We start from the raw sequence: 20,608 nt of genomic DNA on the forward strand, positions 1-20,608 counted from the left end.
AGAGCCAACCGCCATCAGCCTTCTTCAAATCCAGAGAGGTCAGAAGCTGAGCTACGAGTGCGAAACAATATGCTGATTTAGCCGCTTCAGTCTGTTTACTTCTATTTTGTATTGAAAAAAAAAAAATCTTCTGAACTTCAGATCGTTAAGCCTAAACATGGAAAAAATGTACAGATCATGTGCCTTAGATACGCTGTAGATCCCTGAGAGACTTCACAACATACGTTGGTTTCCAGCAGACGATCTCCTGCTGTGCAACAGGATAAGCCTGCCTGCGACAGACTGACGCGGAGACATAAATCTTTATCTTGTAGTGTAGCGACATAAAACATACAGTTGCATCACATTTTCGCTCCATCAACCCATCTGTCATATGGCATATAGCGCAAAAAGGCGCCTAAAGATGAACATATATATTTATTTATTTTTTATATAAAGTTAGAAAGGCTTCAGCAAAAATCTATTCAATTTATTTAGCTATTTTAAGCTACGCTACAGTACTTCTGGGCTCTATTTTAGCGATTTTTAGTCGAGCTGTCAACCACTAGCGCAGGGCAGCTTGATTTAGGGCGTGTCAGTGTGTCTTTGCTATCGTAATGACTGGGAAAGTATGGTATACGATCTTATGCAGCTCTGAACATGCAAAATGCATGTATTCTCTTAATTAATCATAGGTGTCTCGCCACTGTTCCCTTTAAGATCCAGGTGTGCTTTGACTTTGGCGGATTGCTATTTTAACAGCGCGGCTACCTGGACACATCCAACACTTCTCAGCAATGTGCATTGTTGATGTAAAAGTTTGCATTGCTATATTGATATATTGATTGATTGCATTGATATATACTATGTGTTTGTGCGCTGTTGCCTGTCCATGTGTGCATAACAAATATACATACATACATACAAATCTGCAAGAATATTCGGTAACACTTCCTATGAACCCTGTATTCATAATGCATTATGAATGCATCATATAACATGCATAATACCTTATAATGACTGTAATAAGCCTGTATAATAACTCATAAGTACTTACAGTGACATCCATAACACATTATAAACTACAAGTATAAGGGTTTATAAAGAAAGGGCTTATATCTGTTCATAAGAACATTGCACAATGTAGTTTTGGTATATTTTGGTATAATGCATTATAGTATGCAGCTATGATTTCTCAAAATACACTTTTTTAAAAGTACCTAACACATTATAAACCCTCATATACATTCATTACTGACTTTAAGTGAAGTGAGTTTTTTATATGCTTTTTAAACGTAAAGTAAATGTTATTATGCCTTATTGTAATGTCTTATAGAGCATTATGAGTGTTCTTTACTGGCTTTAAATAAAGTGTGTTTTCAAGTGTCTACAGTAAGGCATAACAACATTTACTTCATGTTTAAAAAGCATATGAATACTCACTTCACTTAAAGTCAGTAATGACTGTATATAAGGCTTTATAATGTGTTACGTACTTTTATAAAAGCTTAATTTGAGAAATCATAGCTGCATATTATAATGCATTATACCAACATATACCAAATATGTGTTATAGTGCATTACAACACTACATTTTACATTGTTCTTATGAACAGATATTATAAGACATTATAAGCCCTTTCTTTATAACCCCTTATACTTGCACTTTATAATGTGTTATGAATGTTGCTGTAAGTACATATGAGCTATTATACCGGCTTATTATAGTCATTATAAGGTATTATGCATGTCATATAGTGCATCATGAATGCACTCACAATGCATTATGAATACAGGGTTCATAGGAAGTGTTACCGAATATTATTATTTTTTTATTGTTCCTAATAAGCTTTATTCTTTATTTCATGAGATCTTATTGTCCATATATTGTTTATATACCTCAAAAAACTCACAATAACCTAAATAGTAACAGCAACACTTCTTCTCCATTCCATCCCAGGTCCTGCTCTTTCCCTGCCACCTCCTCCTGCACCCGGCAGGCCTGGGCTTAAGATAATGCACACAGGTGTGTAATTGGATTTAAAGTTGGCGCTTGGAGGAACAAGCTTGTAAAAGGCGAGAGCGTTTTAGCTTAGCTTCGGCATTCGATTTAGGCCACGTACACCTGTGCTGTGAAGACTCAGAGAAAAAAAATACAAATATCCTCATATTTAAAGAGCTTAAGCAGAAAGCAGACAGGTGGGAATATCTGGAACACAGAGAGGATACTGTAGCTAATGGAAAAGGAGGCTGAATGTCTGTAGTGGTTAAATAACTGCAGATGAAGATGAACGGTTTGGTTCATGGCCTGGTTTTATGGTGTAGGGCAGGGGTCGGCAATTAAGTTCGGCCGCGGGCCAGATATTTTCCCAGCCATTATGTGGTGGGCCACAAAAAAACAAGAAGTGTAATGAGATGGAGTGCTACAGACTAGTAGCTCTCCAGCTCAGAGGGTTGTTGAACCCAATTGCAGAACAATTGCGGTTGATCTTAAAGCAGGTAAACACAAGAAGAAAGGAAATAATAAATAAATAATCACACCGCTCCTCATGCATCAGGGTCGTGGTCCAATACACTACCGCTGCCCCGGTTAGTGAATTGGGACACGGCCGGTAAAAACGCCCTTATAATGAGATAGTGAGCCCAAGAACGGGCAGAAAAACGAGAACGGGCGGAAGCTAAAGTCATGCCGAGTGCGACAGAGAGACGGGGAGGAATGTAAACAAAAGCTCGCCAGAGAAGCTTTTATTTGTTTTGTTTTTTGTCCAGTAGAGTTTACTACAGTTCAAACAACCTCACAGGCCAGATATTTCATGCTTGCGGGCCAATATGGGTATTGCTGACCCCTGTTGTAAGGGTGTACATGTTAATAAGGTCCTGCAACCATTGGCCATCTTACCATTGCACTATTTTAACAGGACTATGCTCATCCATAGACTGCTGCTGCTGCTGCTGTATCAAGAGGTTGCCTTAGGAAAACTGATGTTATGCCATTGCAAAAAAAAAAAAAAAGAGTGGGATGCAAAATCTGCAGAAATATTCATAGTGCATGGGATATGGGATGCATTATCGCAGCCGTAAGGAAATCATTAGGAACCTCTACAACTGTTTGTGTAACTTAATAAATATTGCCCATATCTAATTTTTAATCATCTATTGTTCCTGGAACATTTGCAGAAGAGGAAAATATTAATGTTTAAGCCTAAAACTGCGCACAAGGTTTGTGATACTGGCACAGAACTTATGGAACACAAATGTATTACGGACTCATAAAAGGAAACACGATAAACTACTTAACGAGTGAGGTATCATTAAGTAAAGTACAATATTTAGCATGAAAATAAAGGTGATTGCATTCCCTTTCGCAAGTTTACGTAGACTAATAAATGCAACGACCTGAGGATACTGCTTAACATTGTGTGCACATGTTTTTGTACATATATAAATTTTGAAAGTGCAGTAATTAGCCGGCCGTTTCAAAATAAAGGTCCCATTAAGATTCCTTTCGACACGCAATGAAATACAATGAAATGAAATACAATGCTGACTATGAAGCCAAAAGTCGTTCTGAAAGAACCCTCTCGACACCTTTAAATTTAACGGCATCATTCACATCTTGTTTGTTTGGTGTGGGCCAATCAGTCGTTCTTATTTTTATCTGTATTGCCAAGCAGCAGAACTGTGGCTCAACAAATATTGTGGTTCTCGAAGCTCTTCCAAGAAAAGTGTAATTACGTTTCTTTTTTTCCTGGTGAGTATGCATCTTTAAGATGCTCCACTCCAAATGAAGGAAATCAATTTCAGACCATGCTGTTCTTTTTTTCTTCTAGCAGAAGGTCAGCATTATACATTTTGCATAACTTGGCTTTTTTTTGGCTTTCTTATATCATTCCTGCAGCAGAAGATCCTGCTAATTAAATCACTAAAGATATAGTTATACTTATATCACTTAATACTTTGGGAAAAATAATAAGAGACTACTTAAAAATTATGAGTTTTTTTTTTATTTCACCGAATTGAAAACTTCTGAAATATAATCAAGAGGAAGATGGATGATCTCAAGTCATCAAACCAAGCTAAACATTTTTGCACCAGGAGTGGCATACAGTTATCCAAAAGCAGTGTGTAAGACTGGTGGAGTAGAACATGCCAAGATGCATGAAAACTGTTTATTTTTAATGATGTACATATATTTGCACACAGAATGAAGTGCTTAATTGCAATCCTATTTGGCAGGAAGATAAATGGTTAAACATGTTTCAATATTCGGAAAAAATGTTTTACACTTCATATACTATAAGTAGTGTAATGCATGTGTAATGCAACATGCTAAACACCTACATATATTTTATTCATTTCATTCTTTTATTTATTTTATTCCCTGTTTTACTTTTGACATTTTCCTCTTTTTAACCTTTTTATTTTCATTTATTTTGTCCTATTATTTCTTTTTCTTTTTTTTCATCACTTTCTTTATAATGATGGTGTTTTTTTAGCCACTCCATTTTTTAGTCCTCTATTACTTTATTTTATTTTATGTTATCTTTATATTTATCTATTTTAAACAATTGCTCTTTGGGTGTAACTGGACCATGATTATACAGTTTCGTTCCATCTCATGTGCCACATGTGATGTGAACAACAAAGTCTCCTTGAATCTACTTGAATATTCATCTTCTCAAAAGCAGGCTCCCTCCACCATGCTTTACAGTTTGGATGATATCTTCCTGGTAATGTCAGGGGCATTTTTTATGCCAGATGTACAGATGTTATTTTGCCAAGACCACATTTTGAAGCCTAAGTCAGACTTCCCTGAATAGAAGTAATCAGTAAACTACATAAATCTGGTATGTAAGAAATGTAAGGCTTTATAGTCACAGGCATAGGCGTAGGAACCGGGGGGGATGGGTGGGACATGTCCCACCCAATATTAGAAACAGTTGGATTTGTCCCCCCCCAAAAATGACATCAGTTCGCTCAGATCAGCTGTATTATTAATGAGGAGACAGACCGGACCAATCACGGAGCTGGTTCAGGTATTAAGTCCCGCCTCTCAGTAGAAACAGCCAATCAGCTTGCTGGTTTTGCGGCGCGCGGAGCAGAAGCAGTTTGCTGTTGGGGAAGCCCCGCCCCCTCGCTGTGAGATTTAGCAGCGTGATCGGGATGCAGCAGCTTCAGCTGATTTTAAAACAGATATGGATATACGGAGATTTTACTAAAATAAAGGTAATGATAGGCTAACCACGTAAACTGTGATGATATGTTTCTGATAGCTGGTTAAAAATACACGTCTCTGAATCAGCACACAGTTTAAACCCACTGTGATTAATAAACTGCAGCTGTGTTAGTGAGTTAGTTTATCTTTGGAATGAGCTAGATTGGGAGTCAGGGTTAAAGAAAAAAAATAAAATATATATGTAATGTTTCCCTGTACCTGATCAGCTAATCACTTTAATTTTCAAACTGTTTATTCATTTAGGATTACAGGACTTAGCTATAATGAACGAAAATTAATTTAGCTAACTAGTTATCTAGAAGCTGGATGTAGATGATAGCCAGAACTTAGTACAGTACTTTAAGCTGGTAGTTTAAAGCAGTTACTTAACCCCGATCACTGCCCTAAACTAGTGTTTTCCACCTGATCCAGCTGATCAGCTAATAAACAGTCATTTACTGAGTTTACCTGTTAAAATCCTTTAGCCCCCTATTGAGCCTAAATTAATCATGTATATCCAACAGAGGAAGCTCTAGAATATGCAGAACATTGTTAATATGCAGTAGAATATGTAAGAACTGGGTTGAGAAACACCGCTGTAACGTGACTTCTGTTCATTTGTAGTTCACAGTAAGACCACTTATCCTGACGTTTATAAAAATGTCTATGAAACGTAATTACATTCTTTTACATAAAAGGACACCATCTTAAGAAGAGCTCTCAGTAGAAAAAAAAATAAGAGTGCAGGAGAAAATGTAAATATACGACAGAATTGACAATATTATTTTAAATATTAGGTGATAACTGATAATTTTTGTCATATGTATATAATTCAGACATTGCATGCATAATTTTTCTAACAACATTAACTGTAATGTGGAGTAACATGTTTAGGTTGTAAAATCACCTTATAATAATAATAATTTACTTTTAATTAAAAGTAATTTCCACAAATGTTGTTCTAGGAAACTATTGGGTGGGCTTGGGTTCATATTGGCAAATGTGTCCCCCCCAATCAAGCCCGCTCCTACGCCCTTGGTCACAGGAAAGTGCTTAATACCAAATATTTTATTGAAATACAAGTCATTTTTTGTTTGTTTGTTTGTTTGTTTGTTTTAAAAGCTTGGTACTTTCAGCGGATAAAAAAAGATACAGTCTTAATGGGACTGAATGAGACTTTCTATGCTGTGTGATTCAGTTAATGCCCAAGCTGCTGGAGAGTCTGTCAGGAAATAAAACACAGCTGCATGTATTTGTGTTTCCCGGTAATATCATTTAAAATGAGTTAACTGCAGGCTGTGTCATATGGTGGGTAAGGTACGTAGAGTGCAAAGTTTATTGCTCCATATGAAGTGTAGCAAAGCTCGGTTTGAGCGGATTAAACAGAGAAGATGGTGGAAGAAAAGGTATTGACTTAATAAGATATATATATATATTTTTTTTTTTTACAAATCTGGTTAGAATTTTTTTTTTTTTATTATATTAATTCTAGGTTATACACGCATTACAAAAATAGTTGCATTCAGAAAGAAGTGTCCGATTGCAATTATATTTAAAAAAGGAAGGTAAACATTACCAAAATGACCTCAAAAGCACAACAGAGACTCTTCAATGATATAAGAGCACAACATGTACCACCAACCACCAACAGAGGGGTGGAAGATCTGAGCCAAAAAACTCCCAGTCCCAGAATCCCCAGCAGTAATTGGTGCAGACCAGGCTCAGCTGTAAAACACAGCATAAAAACCCCAGACAAACCTCAGCTCTCTGTCGCACCTTTGTAGAGGGGTAACCAGTTACAGAGAAAAGAGAAAAGAGAAGAAACAAAAAAAGAAAATAAAAAAAAGGAGAAACATAAATGATAAAAAAAAATTGAGGTCATGAAATCAGTATCTGTTTTCACAAAAGCTTGACTGGAAGACCAACACTCTACTCCTACCATAAAATCTGCACAATTATTCAAGATGCATTGACTGGAATATGAATTACAGCAGAATACCATTAGGAACCTCTACAACCCTATGCAGAGAAGTCTGGCATGTTGGCATTACACAAGCATAACTCACTACTTCTGTATGTGTAGCTCAATAAATATTGCTCATATCAGTCTCAATGTCTAATAATTTGTTGTTCCTAGTAACCTTTTTTGTCCTTTTTCTGAATAGCACTGCAATACAACACTTCCTTCTGGGTGCAGTCATTTATTTTTTTATTTTTTTGATAATAAGTGTATTTTGTCGTGTTGCTTTTATATTCACATCAGGGGTTATTTTAATTCCAACAAAGGTGAATCGCTCCTCTTCAGCACAGATAAAAGCCGCTTGAAGAGGAGGCTTAAGTATATCCCTTTCGTGCAGATGCTGTACATCATAAAAGATTCACTGTTATTTATCTTAAACCCACAGATAACAAGGAAGGAGGAAATCTCGTCAATATGTGTGGGCATTGACTGTTTCAAACTGCAGAGAAATGCTTGATACATTGTTTTGATTACCAGATGTTATATAATTAATACTGGTATGTGTTTAAAGTAAACAATAAATCCTTATAATGTAGTATTCTCTACATACAGTGGCGATTTGTCATGTGATTTGATTTTCATTCAAGTCAAAGGTATTGACAAATATATATATAAAAAAGATTATCATTTGTTCATTAAAGCAGTCCGTATTATTTTGTTTCTAAACTGAAAGCAGAAGCATTTCTGAGTGGGAAAGGGATAAAATATTGTGTTTATTGGTACCAGTGTGCTGGAACCACCATCCCTGCTAAACATAATATATTCATTCTAAAAACTGGGGTGTCCAGCTCAGCTTTACTGAACGCGAGCGACTGGTGGAGCAATGGAGACTTCAGAAGGGGCAGCTCAGATCTCAGTAGCTCATTTACTCATAGTAAAAACAAAGTGTGTAGTTGAATTGAAGTTTTTGACAAATAAAGATACAATTTGGGACTGTTGGTCAGTCAAAATGACCTCAACAGCACAACAAAGACTCATCGGTGACATAAGGAATGAAGTATGTACCACCAACCAGCAGCAGAGGGCCAAAAAACTCCAAGTCCCAGAATCCCCAGCGGTAATCAATGCAGACCAGGCTCAGCTGTGAAACACAGCATTAAAACCTCAGCCAAACCTCAGTTCTCTGTCGCACCTTTGTAGAGTGGTGACCAGTTATAATGGGTAATAGAGAAAAGAGAAAAGAAGAGACAAAATAAGAAAAGAAAAAAGGAGGTCTCAAAAAAAAATAACAAAAAAGAGATCTAAAAGGAAGGAAGTATATTGAGCTATATATATATTTTACATGTTCTGGTAATACAGTAACAGCCAAAAGTATTTTTCCTTCATTGTAAATGAATACTGAAATCATCCAGACTATGAAGGGACACATAAAGAATAATGTAGTAACTTAAAAGTGTTAAAAAGGTTAAAATACTCAAATGTAGCTCATGTTCATTTTGCGACTTATTGTATAAAACGAGATTTGCTGCACACACTGGGTTTTACATGATGTTAGCAAAAATAAAAACACAAATCCTATTTTTCTGCAATAATCCGATTATGATGGGCATAGGCTACGGAAAGGAAAAGACAGAAAATGTATTAGAGAAAATTAAATAAAAAGAACACATAGAGCAAATTCCTAACCAATCAACAATCACAACCACCCGCACAGTTCATTTCAATTTAGCTATAGCAATGTGAACACAATCTGACAAAAAGCTCATTTCAATTCTAGAGCGTGTTCAAGTTCCCGGAGTGGAAAAGAGCATCTCGAGAGCGTGTGCCTAGAGATCAAGTCCTTCCACTCGTTCTTCAGCTCTCTACAGCAGCTCTCCCTTTATATCCGTTTTTCACACTTCCCTGCTGGCTGTTCTTTTCTTTCAGTCCTCTCTATCCACAGCCGTTTTCATTCGTGACAAAGTGGCACACATTGAGCACCGGGATTGTTCCCTGATAAAATCCCCGCTAACTCAATTTTATCTTTCTCCATTAAGCTCGTTGGCAATTAAAAAGCCCGGCGCACGGCCCACAACAAAGCCCGCTAAGCTGTCATTCTTAGAGAACAATTATCACATTTCTTTTATCATTTAATTGCAGAAATTACTCAGACGCAAGATTTTGTTATTTAGTGACTTTAAGATATTTAGTCACGTCTTCCTCCCCCCCTTTTTTTTTCTTCTTTCTTTGCTCCCGCCCCAATCTGAGTGTAATGAGCGAAAAAGCCAAATTGGCAGCTGTTCTGGAACGTTCACGCTGTGTTAAATCATAAGTCATTCACCCCAACAAATGGCTGAGCTTAATAGGAAGTAATAGCCAGTTTTAGTTTTTTGATTTGAAAAAAAAAAAGAAAAAGCTCAATCTGACAATGACCTGAAGTTTAAAGAAGTGAAAAATGAAAATCTTGTGTTTGTTTAGAGCGATTGGAAAGTAGTTTGTCAGAAGAACAAGAGTTCACGTATTCTCACGGATCTGCATGTTCTAGAAAAAAAACTAAAAACAACAACAACAAAAAAAGATTTAAACTTGTTTTTTATGATGCACGTTGATGAGTTGCATAAGATATCATTTTGAAATCATTTTGATCAAAAGAAAATTGTATTTTGGGGGCTCTGAGTGGTCCAGCAGGCTAAGGACTGCCGCTATGATCAGGAGATTGCTGATTCAAATCCTGTTCATGCAGCTTGCCATCAGCTTCCAGAGCCTCAAAAGCACACAATTGGCCTTGCTCTCTTTCTCTGGGTGGTTAGATGGCACTCTTTCCCCTCAGCTCCAAAGGGTGATGTCGATCAGCACAAGGCGTCTGTGAGCTGATGTATTGGATGTATTTTTCTGATGCAGTCAGTTGACCTGATGTTTTTTTTTTACCAATATTTTCTCATGTAAATGCCAGAAGGAACAATGTTGTTCTGAGCTAAACAAACAGAGTTCATATCTTCAGCTTTCAATAACAAAAAAATATACTAAAAATAAGTAATTCTCAGGGTTTTTTTAGCTACTAATTTTCAACGTTGACCGGAGGAGGTAATTAAGGACAAGTTTTGAGGAGATTTGACAGGAGAGTTCACCTTGTCTTAGGAAACTGTGTGTTCTTGAGGAGAACAAAAAAAACAGCCTGTCTATCTTATGCTCTTTGTTTAGTTGCAAAAAATATGTTTTTGTTGCCCAAAAAAAAAAAAATCCTAAAATAAGTAATAACCCTTTTTTTTAAGCGGCTTATGCTGGCCTGAGGGGTAAAATTTGAAAAGCTTGTGTTCGGGGGTTCAACAGGAGTCTGTCAGAAGAATGAAGGTTCACAATTTAAAAAAAGTGTTCTTGAGGAAAAGGAAAAGAAAAAACAGTCCATCTTTCTGATGCACTCGGATGAGTTGCATAAGATCTGTTTTTAGAAAGGCGGCAATGTTGTTCTGAGGTAAACAAAATCAATATCTTTAGTCTCTTCAGTCTATATACAGAATCAGTATCCACTAAAAAAATAAATAAATAAATAAAATAAGTAAAAACCAGTTTTAGATTTCATTTTTTTTAAGCTGCTCATACTGACGGTAACCTGTGGGGTGTTTAAAAAATTTATACTTTCTAATGCTCTTTTATGAGTTGCATAAGATATAATGCTTTTTTGTTTATATATATATAATTTTATTTCCAATTTTTACCGTTTTCTCCCCAATTTAGCACAGCCAATTACCCAACCCACTAGGACCCTCCCATCACTAGTGATGCCCCAACACACCAGGAGGGTTCCTTCGATACATGTGAAGTCAGACTCCGCTTCTTTTCGAATACATTTCTGATACATTAGCTCACAGACGCCCTGTGCTGCGGACATCACCCTAGGAGTGATGTGGGTAGAGAGCGCCATCTACCCACCCGGAGGGAGCAGGGCCAATTTTGCTCCCTCTGAGCGCCGGCAGCTTGATGGCAAAGCTGCATGAGCGGGGATTCGAACCTGCGACCCCCCGCTCATAGTGGATGTACAGTAATGCAATGTAAACAACAATGAAAGGAAGCAAAGTTGTTCTGAGCTAAACAAACAGAAGTAAAAGCCAGTTTTGGATTTTGTTTTCTTTAAAGCTGCTTCTACTGACGCTGACCTGAGTTGACATGTTATTATTATTATTATTTTTTTTTTGCATTGAACCAAAATGTAATGTTAACAGCATTGAAAAAGCTCCAATTTTGTTCTGAGGTAAACAAACAGAATCCATATTCTGCCTTTTTTAAGCTTCTTGATCTGACTGAAGAAATGACAGATCATATTATTTGAGGGAACTGTGTTAAAGCTGTTAAACTAGAAAAAGAGACCCATGTGAGATTCATGGTCATTTTTAGGAGCAATGCTGTTCTGAGGTAAACAAACAGAAAATAGTTCAGTAAATGAGTCGATCTGATAAGTGAGTGTTCATGTTGTTAAAGGAACTGAGTGTTCTTGAGGAAAACAACAACCAAAAAAAAAATTTAGCTTTCTGCGGTGCTCTAAAGAGTTGCGTAAGATCTTTTTTTTTTTCGCAAACATCCAAAACAGGTTGTTTTTCATCTTTTTTTTTTCTTTTTTTTTTTACAAAATATTAAAGGCCAGAGAGGCAGCGATGTGGCTCTGAGGTAAACACAACAAATCAATATCCTCAGTTAAAAAAAAAAGATTCTTAAAATAAATAAGACCCCGACATGGATTAAACCCAACTCAATCCATCACGCAGAACTATAACATCAGAACAGACAGCAACGTTTTCTCAACATATCGTCTAGCGCTGTAATGGATGCTCCAGACAGCGAGAGGAGGCTCTTAAAGCTGATGTCATGAGTAGTTCCCGCTCCTCACTGTGTGCATCGCTTTCTTTTTCTAGGGAATCGGGTTCCGATTCCCAGAATGGCCCCTGTTTGGCAACGGCAAACGCCCGCCTATCTCACGCTCTTCCTCTGTCTGAGATTCCGTCGCTGAAGCTCATGTGAGAACATCCACACTAGTGATGTTAGTTTGGCTCAGACATAGAAACATTGACCCAGAAATATTGCAAAAATATATATAAGGAAATACAACAATATCAAAATAATGTACCTTTAGACTTTTAGATTTTATGCAAATACAGTTTTAAAAAAATATATAGACCATACATTTATCAGGGTTTACTTCAAATTAACAAATTACAAACTACAAATACAGAGGAAGTGTAGCTCTCATTTTAAATTACTTTTCATGCATTTTATACATTTATCTTTTTTTTTTTTAATGTGGGATTTTATCAGTTTAACCCTCCTATTATGTTACAGGTCAAATTTACCCATTTTAAAGTTTGATGATCTAGGAAAACAAGTATAAAACATCTTCTATTTGCCTTAATTAGTGTAACCAACATACAGCTCTGAAAAAATAACAGACCACTTCAGGTTCTGAATCAGTTTCTCTGATTTTGCTATTTATAGGTAAATGTTTGAGTAAAATAAATAACAAAAAAAAAGAAAAAAAAGATGCTGAGATTTCAGACCTCAAATAATGCAAAGAAAACAAGTTCCTATTCATAAAGAGTCCAGAAATCAATATTTGGTGGAATAATCCTGGTTTTTAATCACAGTTTTCATGCATCTTCACATGTTCTCCTCCACCAGTCTTACACACTGCTTTTGGATAACTTTATGCCTTTACTCTTGCTGCAAAAAATCAAGCACTTGAGTTTGGTTTGATGACTTGTGATCATCCATCTTACTCTTGATTATATTCTAGAGGTTTTCAATTTGGTAAAATCAAAGAAATTCCAGAGCTGTATGTTGGTCTTTCAAAAGCAATAAAGTAATAAAACATCAAAAAAGTTAGAACCATTAGCTGTAAGTAATGTTGGTAATGAAATATTCCACACTGCTTGTTAGGATTGTTTTGGTTCTAGACATCTTTTAGATAATTAAACATGCACCAAATTGGGACAAATTGACAGTTTCTCATTCTCATTCTCATTTCTCATTGCAGTTTCTGACAAAAATGAACACGACATCAGGCTTAATGACTGAATGATTAGCTTAACGGGTGACTAACACATTTAAATTCAGTGTTTTTTTTTTCAGTATTAAAAATGTTCTGCATGGTAGATTAATACTAAAGTCAAACAAACTATGAAGAAAAACATATGGAATTATTTAGCAAACAACAAAAAAAGGGTTAACAAACCAGAATATGTTTTTTTAATTTATTTTAGATTCTAAAATTAAAATCTGTCAGTTACTGTTTATTACCTGATTTTTTTTAGTTTGAGAGCATAAGTTGTAAAGTTGTGAAGAGGTAGAGTTGGTATACAGTAATTAGCTCTGTTAGAGTTATGTTCTAATCCATATTATGGCAAGAACTAAACTCAGTAAAGGAAAAATGAGAGTCAACCATTTCTCAGATAAAAATATTCGGAAAAAATCATCATAAATGTTATTATAAAACTGGCACTCATCAGGAATGCCTCAGAATAGGAAGAAGAGCAAGAGTTACCTCTGTTGCACAGGATATGTTCTATCCACATCTAATTGCTCCATAGTGTTTTGGTTTGTTTAACACTTTTAAGTAGGGACCTTTTTAAGGAATCTTGGAATCTTGGAATCTTTTTAAGCGGGATCTTTTTTACTCGCCTACATTTTTTTTTCTCTCTTCTTTTTTTTTTAGTCCCATTTATTTATTTTCCACTAGTGTGAACATGAACTTGATTCACCTCGCTTAATATGTTCTTAAAATAAGCCCATGTAGGTCGACGTTTTATCAATACAGGGTAATAACACGGCGCTGCGGCAGTACGAGGTCTGTAATGCTGTTTATTAGCCGCGATAAACCTGCAATACGAGCTGCAGCCTCAACAAACAACAACTGTATGTGGAAATTAGCTGTAGGAGGCCAGCAATTTATCAAAGAGCTACTGTAGTCTAGTCTTTATTAGAAGAGACAGAATGTGTAATTACACAGTTCCCACACACACACACACACACACACACAACACAAACGCAGAAAACCTATGCTTTTACACAATGCCAAAATGTACTATATAAACAATATATGGGCAAACATATTGGGAAGCCAGCCCATTCACTGTTTCATTGCTTTTTTATGAAATCAAAGGAAATAAAATGAGTTTATTATGCATTTGTTGGAGTAACTTTGCCCATTTCTGTCCATTCACAGGCCCCTGCCCATTCACAGGCCTCTTGCCCATTCACAGGCTTCAAGCCCAGTCACAGGCTTCTGCCCATTCACAGGATTCTGCCCATCCACAGGCTTCTGCCCATTCACAGGCTTCTGGCCATTCACAGGCTTCTGCCCATTCACAGGCTTCTGCCCATTCAGAGACCTCTGCATTGTCACAGGCCCCTGCTCATTCACAGGCTTCTGCCCATTCACAGACCTCTGCATTGTCACAGGCCTCTGCTCATTCACAGGCTTCTGCTCATTCACAGGCTTCTGCTCATTCACAGGCCTCTGCCCAGTCACAGGTCTCTGCCCATGCACAGGCTCCTGCCCATTCACAGGCCTCTGCCCAGCCACAGGCCTCTGCCCAGCCACAGGCCTCTGCCCATTCACAGGCCTCTGCCCATTCACAGGCTTCTGCCCATTCACAGGTCTCTGCCCATTCACAGGCTTCTGCCCATTCACAGGTCTCTGCCCAGCTACAGGCTTCTGCTCATTCACAGGCGTCTGCCCATTCACAGGCTTCTGCCCATTCACAGGTCTCTGCCCAGCCACAGGCTTCTGCTCATTCACAGGCTTCTGCCCATTCACAGGCTTCTGCCCATTCACAGGTCTCTGCCCAGCCACAGGTCTCTGCTCATTCACAGGCTTCTGCCCATTCACAGGCTTCAAGCCCAGCCACAGGCTTCTGCCCATTCACAGGCTTCAAGCCCAGCCACAGGCTTCTACCCAATCACAGGCTCCTGCCCATTCACAGGCCTTTGCCCATTCACAGGCTTCTGCCCATTCACAGGCCTCTGCCCATTAACAGGCCTCTGCCCGTTCACATGCCTCTGCCCAGTCACAGACTTCTGGCCAATCACAGGCCTCTGCCCATTCACAGGCTTCTGCCCGTTCACAGGCTTCTGCCCATTCACAGGCCTTTGCCCAGCAACAGAATCCTACCCATTCACAGGTATCTGCCCAGTAACATGCTTCTGTGTATTCACAGGCTTCTGCCCAGTCACAGGCTTTGTCCATTCACAGGCTTCTGCCCATTCAGAGGCTTCTGTCCATTCACATGCTTCAAGCCCAGCCACAGGCTTCTGCCCAAAAACAGACTTCAAGCCCAGCCACAGGCTTCTGCCCATTCACAGGCTTCAAGCCCAGCCACAGGCTTCAACCCAATCACAGACTTCAAGCCCTGCCACAGGCTTCTGCCCATTCACTGGCTCCTGCCCATTCACAGGCCTTTGCCCATTCACAGGCTTCTGCCCATTTACAGGCTTCTGCCCAGTCACAGGCTTTTGCCCAGTAACAGGCTTCTGTGTATTCACAGGCTTCTGCCCAGTCACAGGCCTCTGCCCATTCACAGGCTTCTGCCCATTCACAGGCTTCAAGCCCAGCCACAGGCTTCTGTCCATTTACAGGCTTCTGCCCATTCACAGGCTTCTGCCCAGCCAGAGGCTTCTGCCCATTCACATGCTTCTGCCCATTTACAGGCTGCTGCTCATTTACAGGCTTCTGCCCATTCAGAGGCTTCTGTCCATTCACAGGTTTCTGCCCAGCCACAGGCTTCTGCCCAGTCATAGGCCTCTGCCAACCCACAGTCCTCTGCCCAGCCATAGGTTTGTGTCAAATCACGGGCTCCTGCCCATTCACACACTTCTACCAATTCACACAAAAGTCTGTTCCCAGCAAAGTTCTAAATGCATGGTTACACATATGAAGTAGTCATATGAATAAACGCACCATAACTCCATGATGGCACTCAAGTCATGTGCAGCGTTTGCACAAAGTGCTTGACACGGATCATTCTTTAAAGTGCACTCTTCACACGAGAGCGCCATTTCAGCACATTGACTAATTCCTACCTGACAAACACTGCGGAGATACCATTCCACCTGCTGACAAAAGCATCCTTTACCGAGGCACTGGGGCGAGGAACTTTCACAGAGAACAAACTGCTCGCTTCCATGTCATGATGGAACGTCAAGCTGGTGGTAAACCCCAAGAACATAGCTGGATGACACCATTATAGGAAAGACAGAGGACTGTAATCCCTTTTTTCCTGAAGCTGCTTTATATCTGCTGATCCATAGACCAGACCTATTGAAGAGCTAAAGCTTGATATATATCAAAGTGTAAACTACCTGAATGTCTTTTGCCAAAGCACTGTGGCAACCCAATGTGTGCACCAGACCATAATGGATTTTATGCAGCATTGGGTCCACCAGACCACATCAATCACAATACCTTCTTTGGCACTTTAGATATGTACATGTACTATGAACCAAGACAGCTATGGGAGTTTATGGCAAAAATAATCTCTAAACTTTTGAAAATGAGAACATACTGTATTTTGTCACAGTGTTCAGCCTCACTTATAAGATAGCACCTCGCTAGTTAGTGTGGCCATTCTTAAGCATTCTTAGGCAAAACAATTTGGTCCAAACAACAGAGGTGATTTCGTTTTGTATCTACTGAACCATAGTCTGGGTCAGTTGCAGTAAAAAAAAATGGAGCCACAGTTCAGAATTCACATGTTGAATTGCAGGATGCACCACTGCAAACATTTCTTTAAAAAAACATAATGGCTCTTACTGTGCTGGCAGTGGACACCATTGAAGCCGGTGGAGCACTTGCAGACGTAGCCGATGAAGGTGTCGCCCCGGTAGGTCTCGCTGATTTCACACATTCCTCCATTGTGGCATGGGTTCGGGTGACAAGGTCCTGAAACACAAACGCAAATACAAACACAATGCTTAAAGATATCTATCTATCTATCTACGTTGAACTTTTTCTACTTTCGACAGAAATATCTTCTTTGAATGCAAACGATAAAGAAATCTATAATTTCTGCTTAAATGTAGTCATTTTTTAAAAGTTTATCTGCTTATTTTAAAGAATAAATAAATAAATCAATATGCAAATAAATCACTGCGATGGACTGGCGGCCCGTCTAGGGTGTTACCTAGGCTCCAACCCCCCCCCCCCTTAAAATAAAGCGGTTGACGATGAGTGAGTGAAAATAAATCAAAGCCTTCTAAACAACTAAATATTAAGTTGTTGACTATATTTACAGACAATGCCCATTTTCTTAGCAGTTAGGCTGTTGGACTGCTGCAGTGAAAGAGTAAGGTCTGTAAAAAGACGAATGTGGAAAAGACAGAAGAAAGAATGGTATAGAGATGGCTGTTAGTGGTATAGGTCACTCGGGGGCTGCCTGGGGCACCCGGCTGATCATGGGCCCATTGTGTTCATTCCCTCTGGCAGTGGCTGAGCTGCAACCGGAGCAGTGCTGGCATCCTGCTGAAACGCAGCAATACTGTCCAAGACAGGGCATTTGCTGACCCAACACAAGCCCAGAGTGAGGATTAACATGAAACCGTGGAAAGGTCAAAAGCACCCCTGCATTTTTTTATCATACACACATTCGGTATCATAAAAACACACACATGCTCAAAACTGTATTTTTCTGCACTATACAGCGCCTGACCATCATACTACCACCACCATGTTTTATGTTCAGAATGATGTCCTTTTTCTGAAATTATCTGTTAGTTTTACGCCAGATGTAACAGGACACACACCTTCCAAAAAGTTCCACTTTTGTCACGTCAGTCCAAAGAATATGTACCCAAAGTCCTGGAGATCATCAAGATGTTTTTTTGGTAAACGTGATACGTGCCTTTGTGTTCTTTTTGGTCATCATGGATACCGTTTTTGAACAGTCTCTTTCTCATTACTAAATCAATACCACTGACCTTAACTGAGGCAAGTTGAACCTGCAGTTCTTTAAATGTTGTCCTGGGTTCTTTTGTGACCTCCTGGATGAGTTGTCCATGCCCTTTTGGAGTAAGTTTGGTCGGCGGGCCACTCCTGGGAAGGTTCACCAGTGTTCCATGTTTTCTTCATTTGTGACTAATAGCTCTCACTGCGGTTTGCTTTAGTCCAAAAGCTTTAGAAATGACTTTGTGACCTTTTCCAGACTGACAGATAATCAATGACTTGATTTTTGAATTTCTTCGGATCTTTAAGCTGCTTCATGTTGTCAGACAGGTTGTATTTAAGTGATGTCTTGATTCTACAGGTCTGGCAGTTATCCGGCTGGTTGTGGTTAGTAATGCAATTGAATTTAGCTTAACCTATATCATTACTTAAAAAGTGCTTTTTATTTTTACTCAGGTTACGTTTGTCTGATATTAAAGTTTGTTTGATAATTCGAAAAATGCAACAACAAGGCTACAAATCCATTTTTCACGCCACTGTATCCAGCAGTACTGCTACACCTGTACTTTCCACCTCAGCCGGTTCTCCTTCACGAGTGACACAATGTTCAGATCAACATGGAATAACTACAAGCTCACAACATAAAGTCTGAAATGTTCTGCTACAGTAGCTGCTCATTCTTCACTGTCACCAATGTACCTGCATTGCAGGTCAGTGTAAATCATAAGGACCTCCGGAGACACATAACTCAGAGCCTATCAATACGGGCCTGATGTTTTAAACATTAGGGGGGGCCCGCGCTGGGTTGCATGCTGTCAAAACCCGCTAGATGAAATTGCCGGGCACAGTAGCTGGATTAATCTTTCAGAATAGCTTCAGCAAGCTCTGCTGGTGGCTATCAGCTGGGTCAGAGTGGAGCGAAAACTGATGCATGCTTGATGTATAATTGATGTGCTTGGAAATAAAAAGATCAACAAAACAAAAGGCAGGCTGTTATCTTGGGCTGGGTGAGAACGTGGAATAAGGGGGTTTGATCAGGCGAAGTTAAACATTCATTTTTTTCATACATTTTATTCTCTTTTATTGGTTTAGAACAATGATTGTTACTCGTGACGTGCCTTGTGTACAACGAACATGAGTAGACCACTGCAAATATTTGCTCACATGATAGAACAAACATTGAGTGTACATCTACTCATCCTCTAAAAATATACACACACAAAATGAATCGACCAGGAGAAATGAAACAAGGTAGGTAGTTGTGCTAGACTGGTATGGGGTGGTTTGCTGTCATGTTTTACACGTCCAAAAGGCCTGGTATCATTGTGAAGTCCTGAAACTAGTGCCATTTTTGCACCAGGAGTGACATAAAGTTGTCCAAAAGCAGTGTGTTAGACTGGTGGAGGAGAACATGCCAAGATGCATGAAAACTGTGATTAAATGCAGGTTTAATCCACTAAATATTGATTCTTGAACTCTTAAAACAACAACTCTCAAAAAAAAAAATCCCACATTCCCTCCGAAGCTAAAAGTAAAGCTTAAAAAAATAGTACAGTGCAGTAATTGCTTGCACTCACATAAAATGGGGTGAATCAAATGAAATAAAAATGGAATGAAATGGGACTTGTCTTTTTCTTATTCTCATACTACAATCACATGTTAAAGGTGTGGTCCACTCTCGCTAAACCAAGAATGGCTTTTAAAAGGTTATCATGTTGAGATTTTGAAGGCAAAGTTCTCACTTAAGTGGAAAAGTGAAAGGCCTGGCGATGGATTGTCAGATATTTTCCTCACTCCTCATGCTCAATTGATTAGATTTTCATATAAAGAGCCCACTTTCACTCCGAAACTGTGAGTGAAGTTTCATCAAGGGGTATTGGGAGGTAATTGCTTGTACTCTTCAAAATGAAGTGAGATAAAGTAAAAGAAAATGGGATGAAATGGGAGATTTGAAAAGAGGAAATTTGCCAATTTTGGCTACTCAATTCTGAACCCTTATTATGGTAAACTCCAGCCAACTGTTTGCACTTACACTTGAAGGCAAAGTTCTTATTTAAGTGGAAAAGTGAAAGACCCGGCAATGGATTGTCAGATATTTTCCTCACTCACATTTAGTTTTTTTATTAGATTTTCATATAAAGAGCCCACTTTTGCTCCAAAGCTAAAAGTAAAATTTCATAAAGGGGTATTGGAAGGTAATTGAATAGAAAATGGGGTGAAATGGGATTTTTGAAAAGAGGAAATTAGCCAATTTTGGCTACTCAATTCTGAACCCATATTATGGGCTAATGCCTTGGTAGCAGCAGGAAGAAGCTCAGGAGAACATAGGGCACAATTTGTCTTCCTCAAAAACCTCTGTGATGTTTTGTTCACCTCCAGCCAACTGTTTGCACTTACTCTTGGCGAAGTATTGCCAACTCTGGGGGTACATACCAAGGGTTTTTCTGGGTTTGTTTTTGTCTCCTCTGTTAACTTCTTTAGTTCTTATGATTTAATCACAGGTTAAGGGTGTGGTCCACATTCTCTCCAAACCAAAAATGTCTTTAAAAGC

General features: G+C 38.7%; 1 protein-coding gene across 7 annotated transcripts in view; it reads right to left on the reverse strand.

The window, feature by feature from the left end:
• The window catches only part of edil3a (EGF-like repeats and discoidin I-like domains 3a), a 332,424-nt gene that overhangs the window by 181,845 nt on the left and 129,971 nt on the right, over positions 1–20,608 (reverse strand). For all 7 annotated transcript variants that reach the window (XM_022667538.2, XM_022667540.2, XM_022667537.2 and 4 more), the window contains exon 4: positions 16,930–17,058. In XM_022667538.2, coding sequence (XP_022523259.1) covers positions 16,930–17,058 — 129 coding nt within the window. The remainder of the gene's footprint in view (positions 1–16,929; positions 17,059–20,608) is intronic.

This window comes from Astyanax mexicanus, chromosome 22 (genome assembly GCF_023375975.1).
Source record: "Astyanax mexicanus isolate ESR-SI-001 chromosome 22, AstMex3_surface, whole genome shotgun sequence".
NCBI classification, from domain to species: Eukaryota; Metazoa; Chordata; class Actinopteri; order Characiformes; family Acestrorhamphidae; genus Astyanax; species Astyanax mexicanus.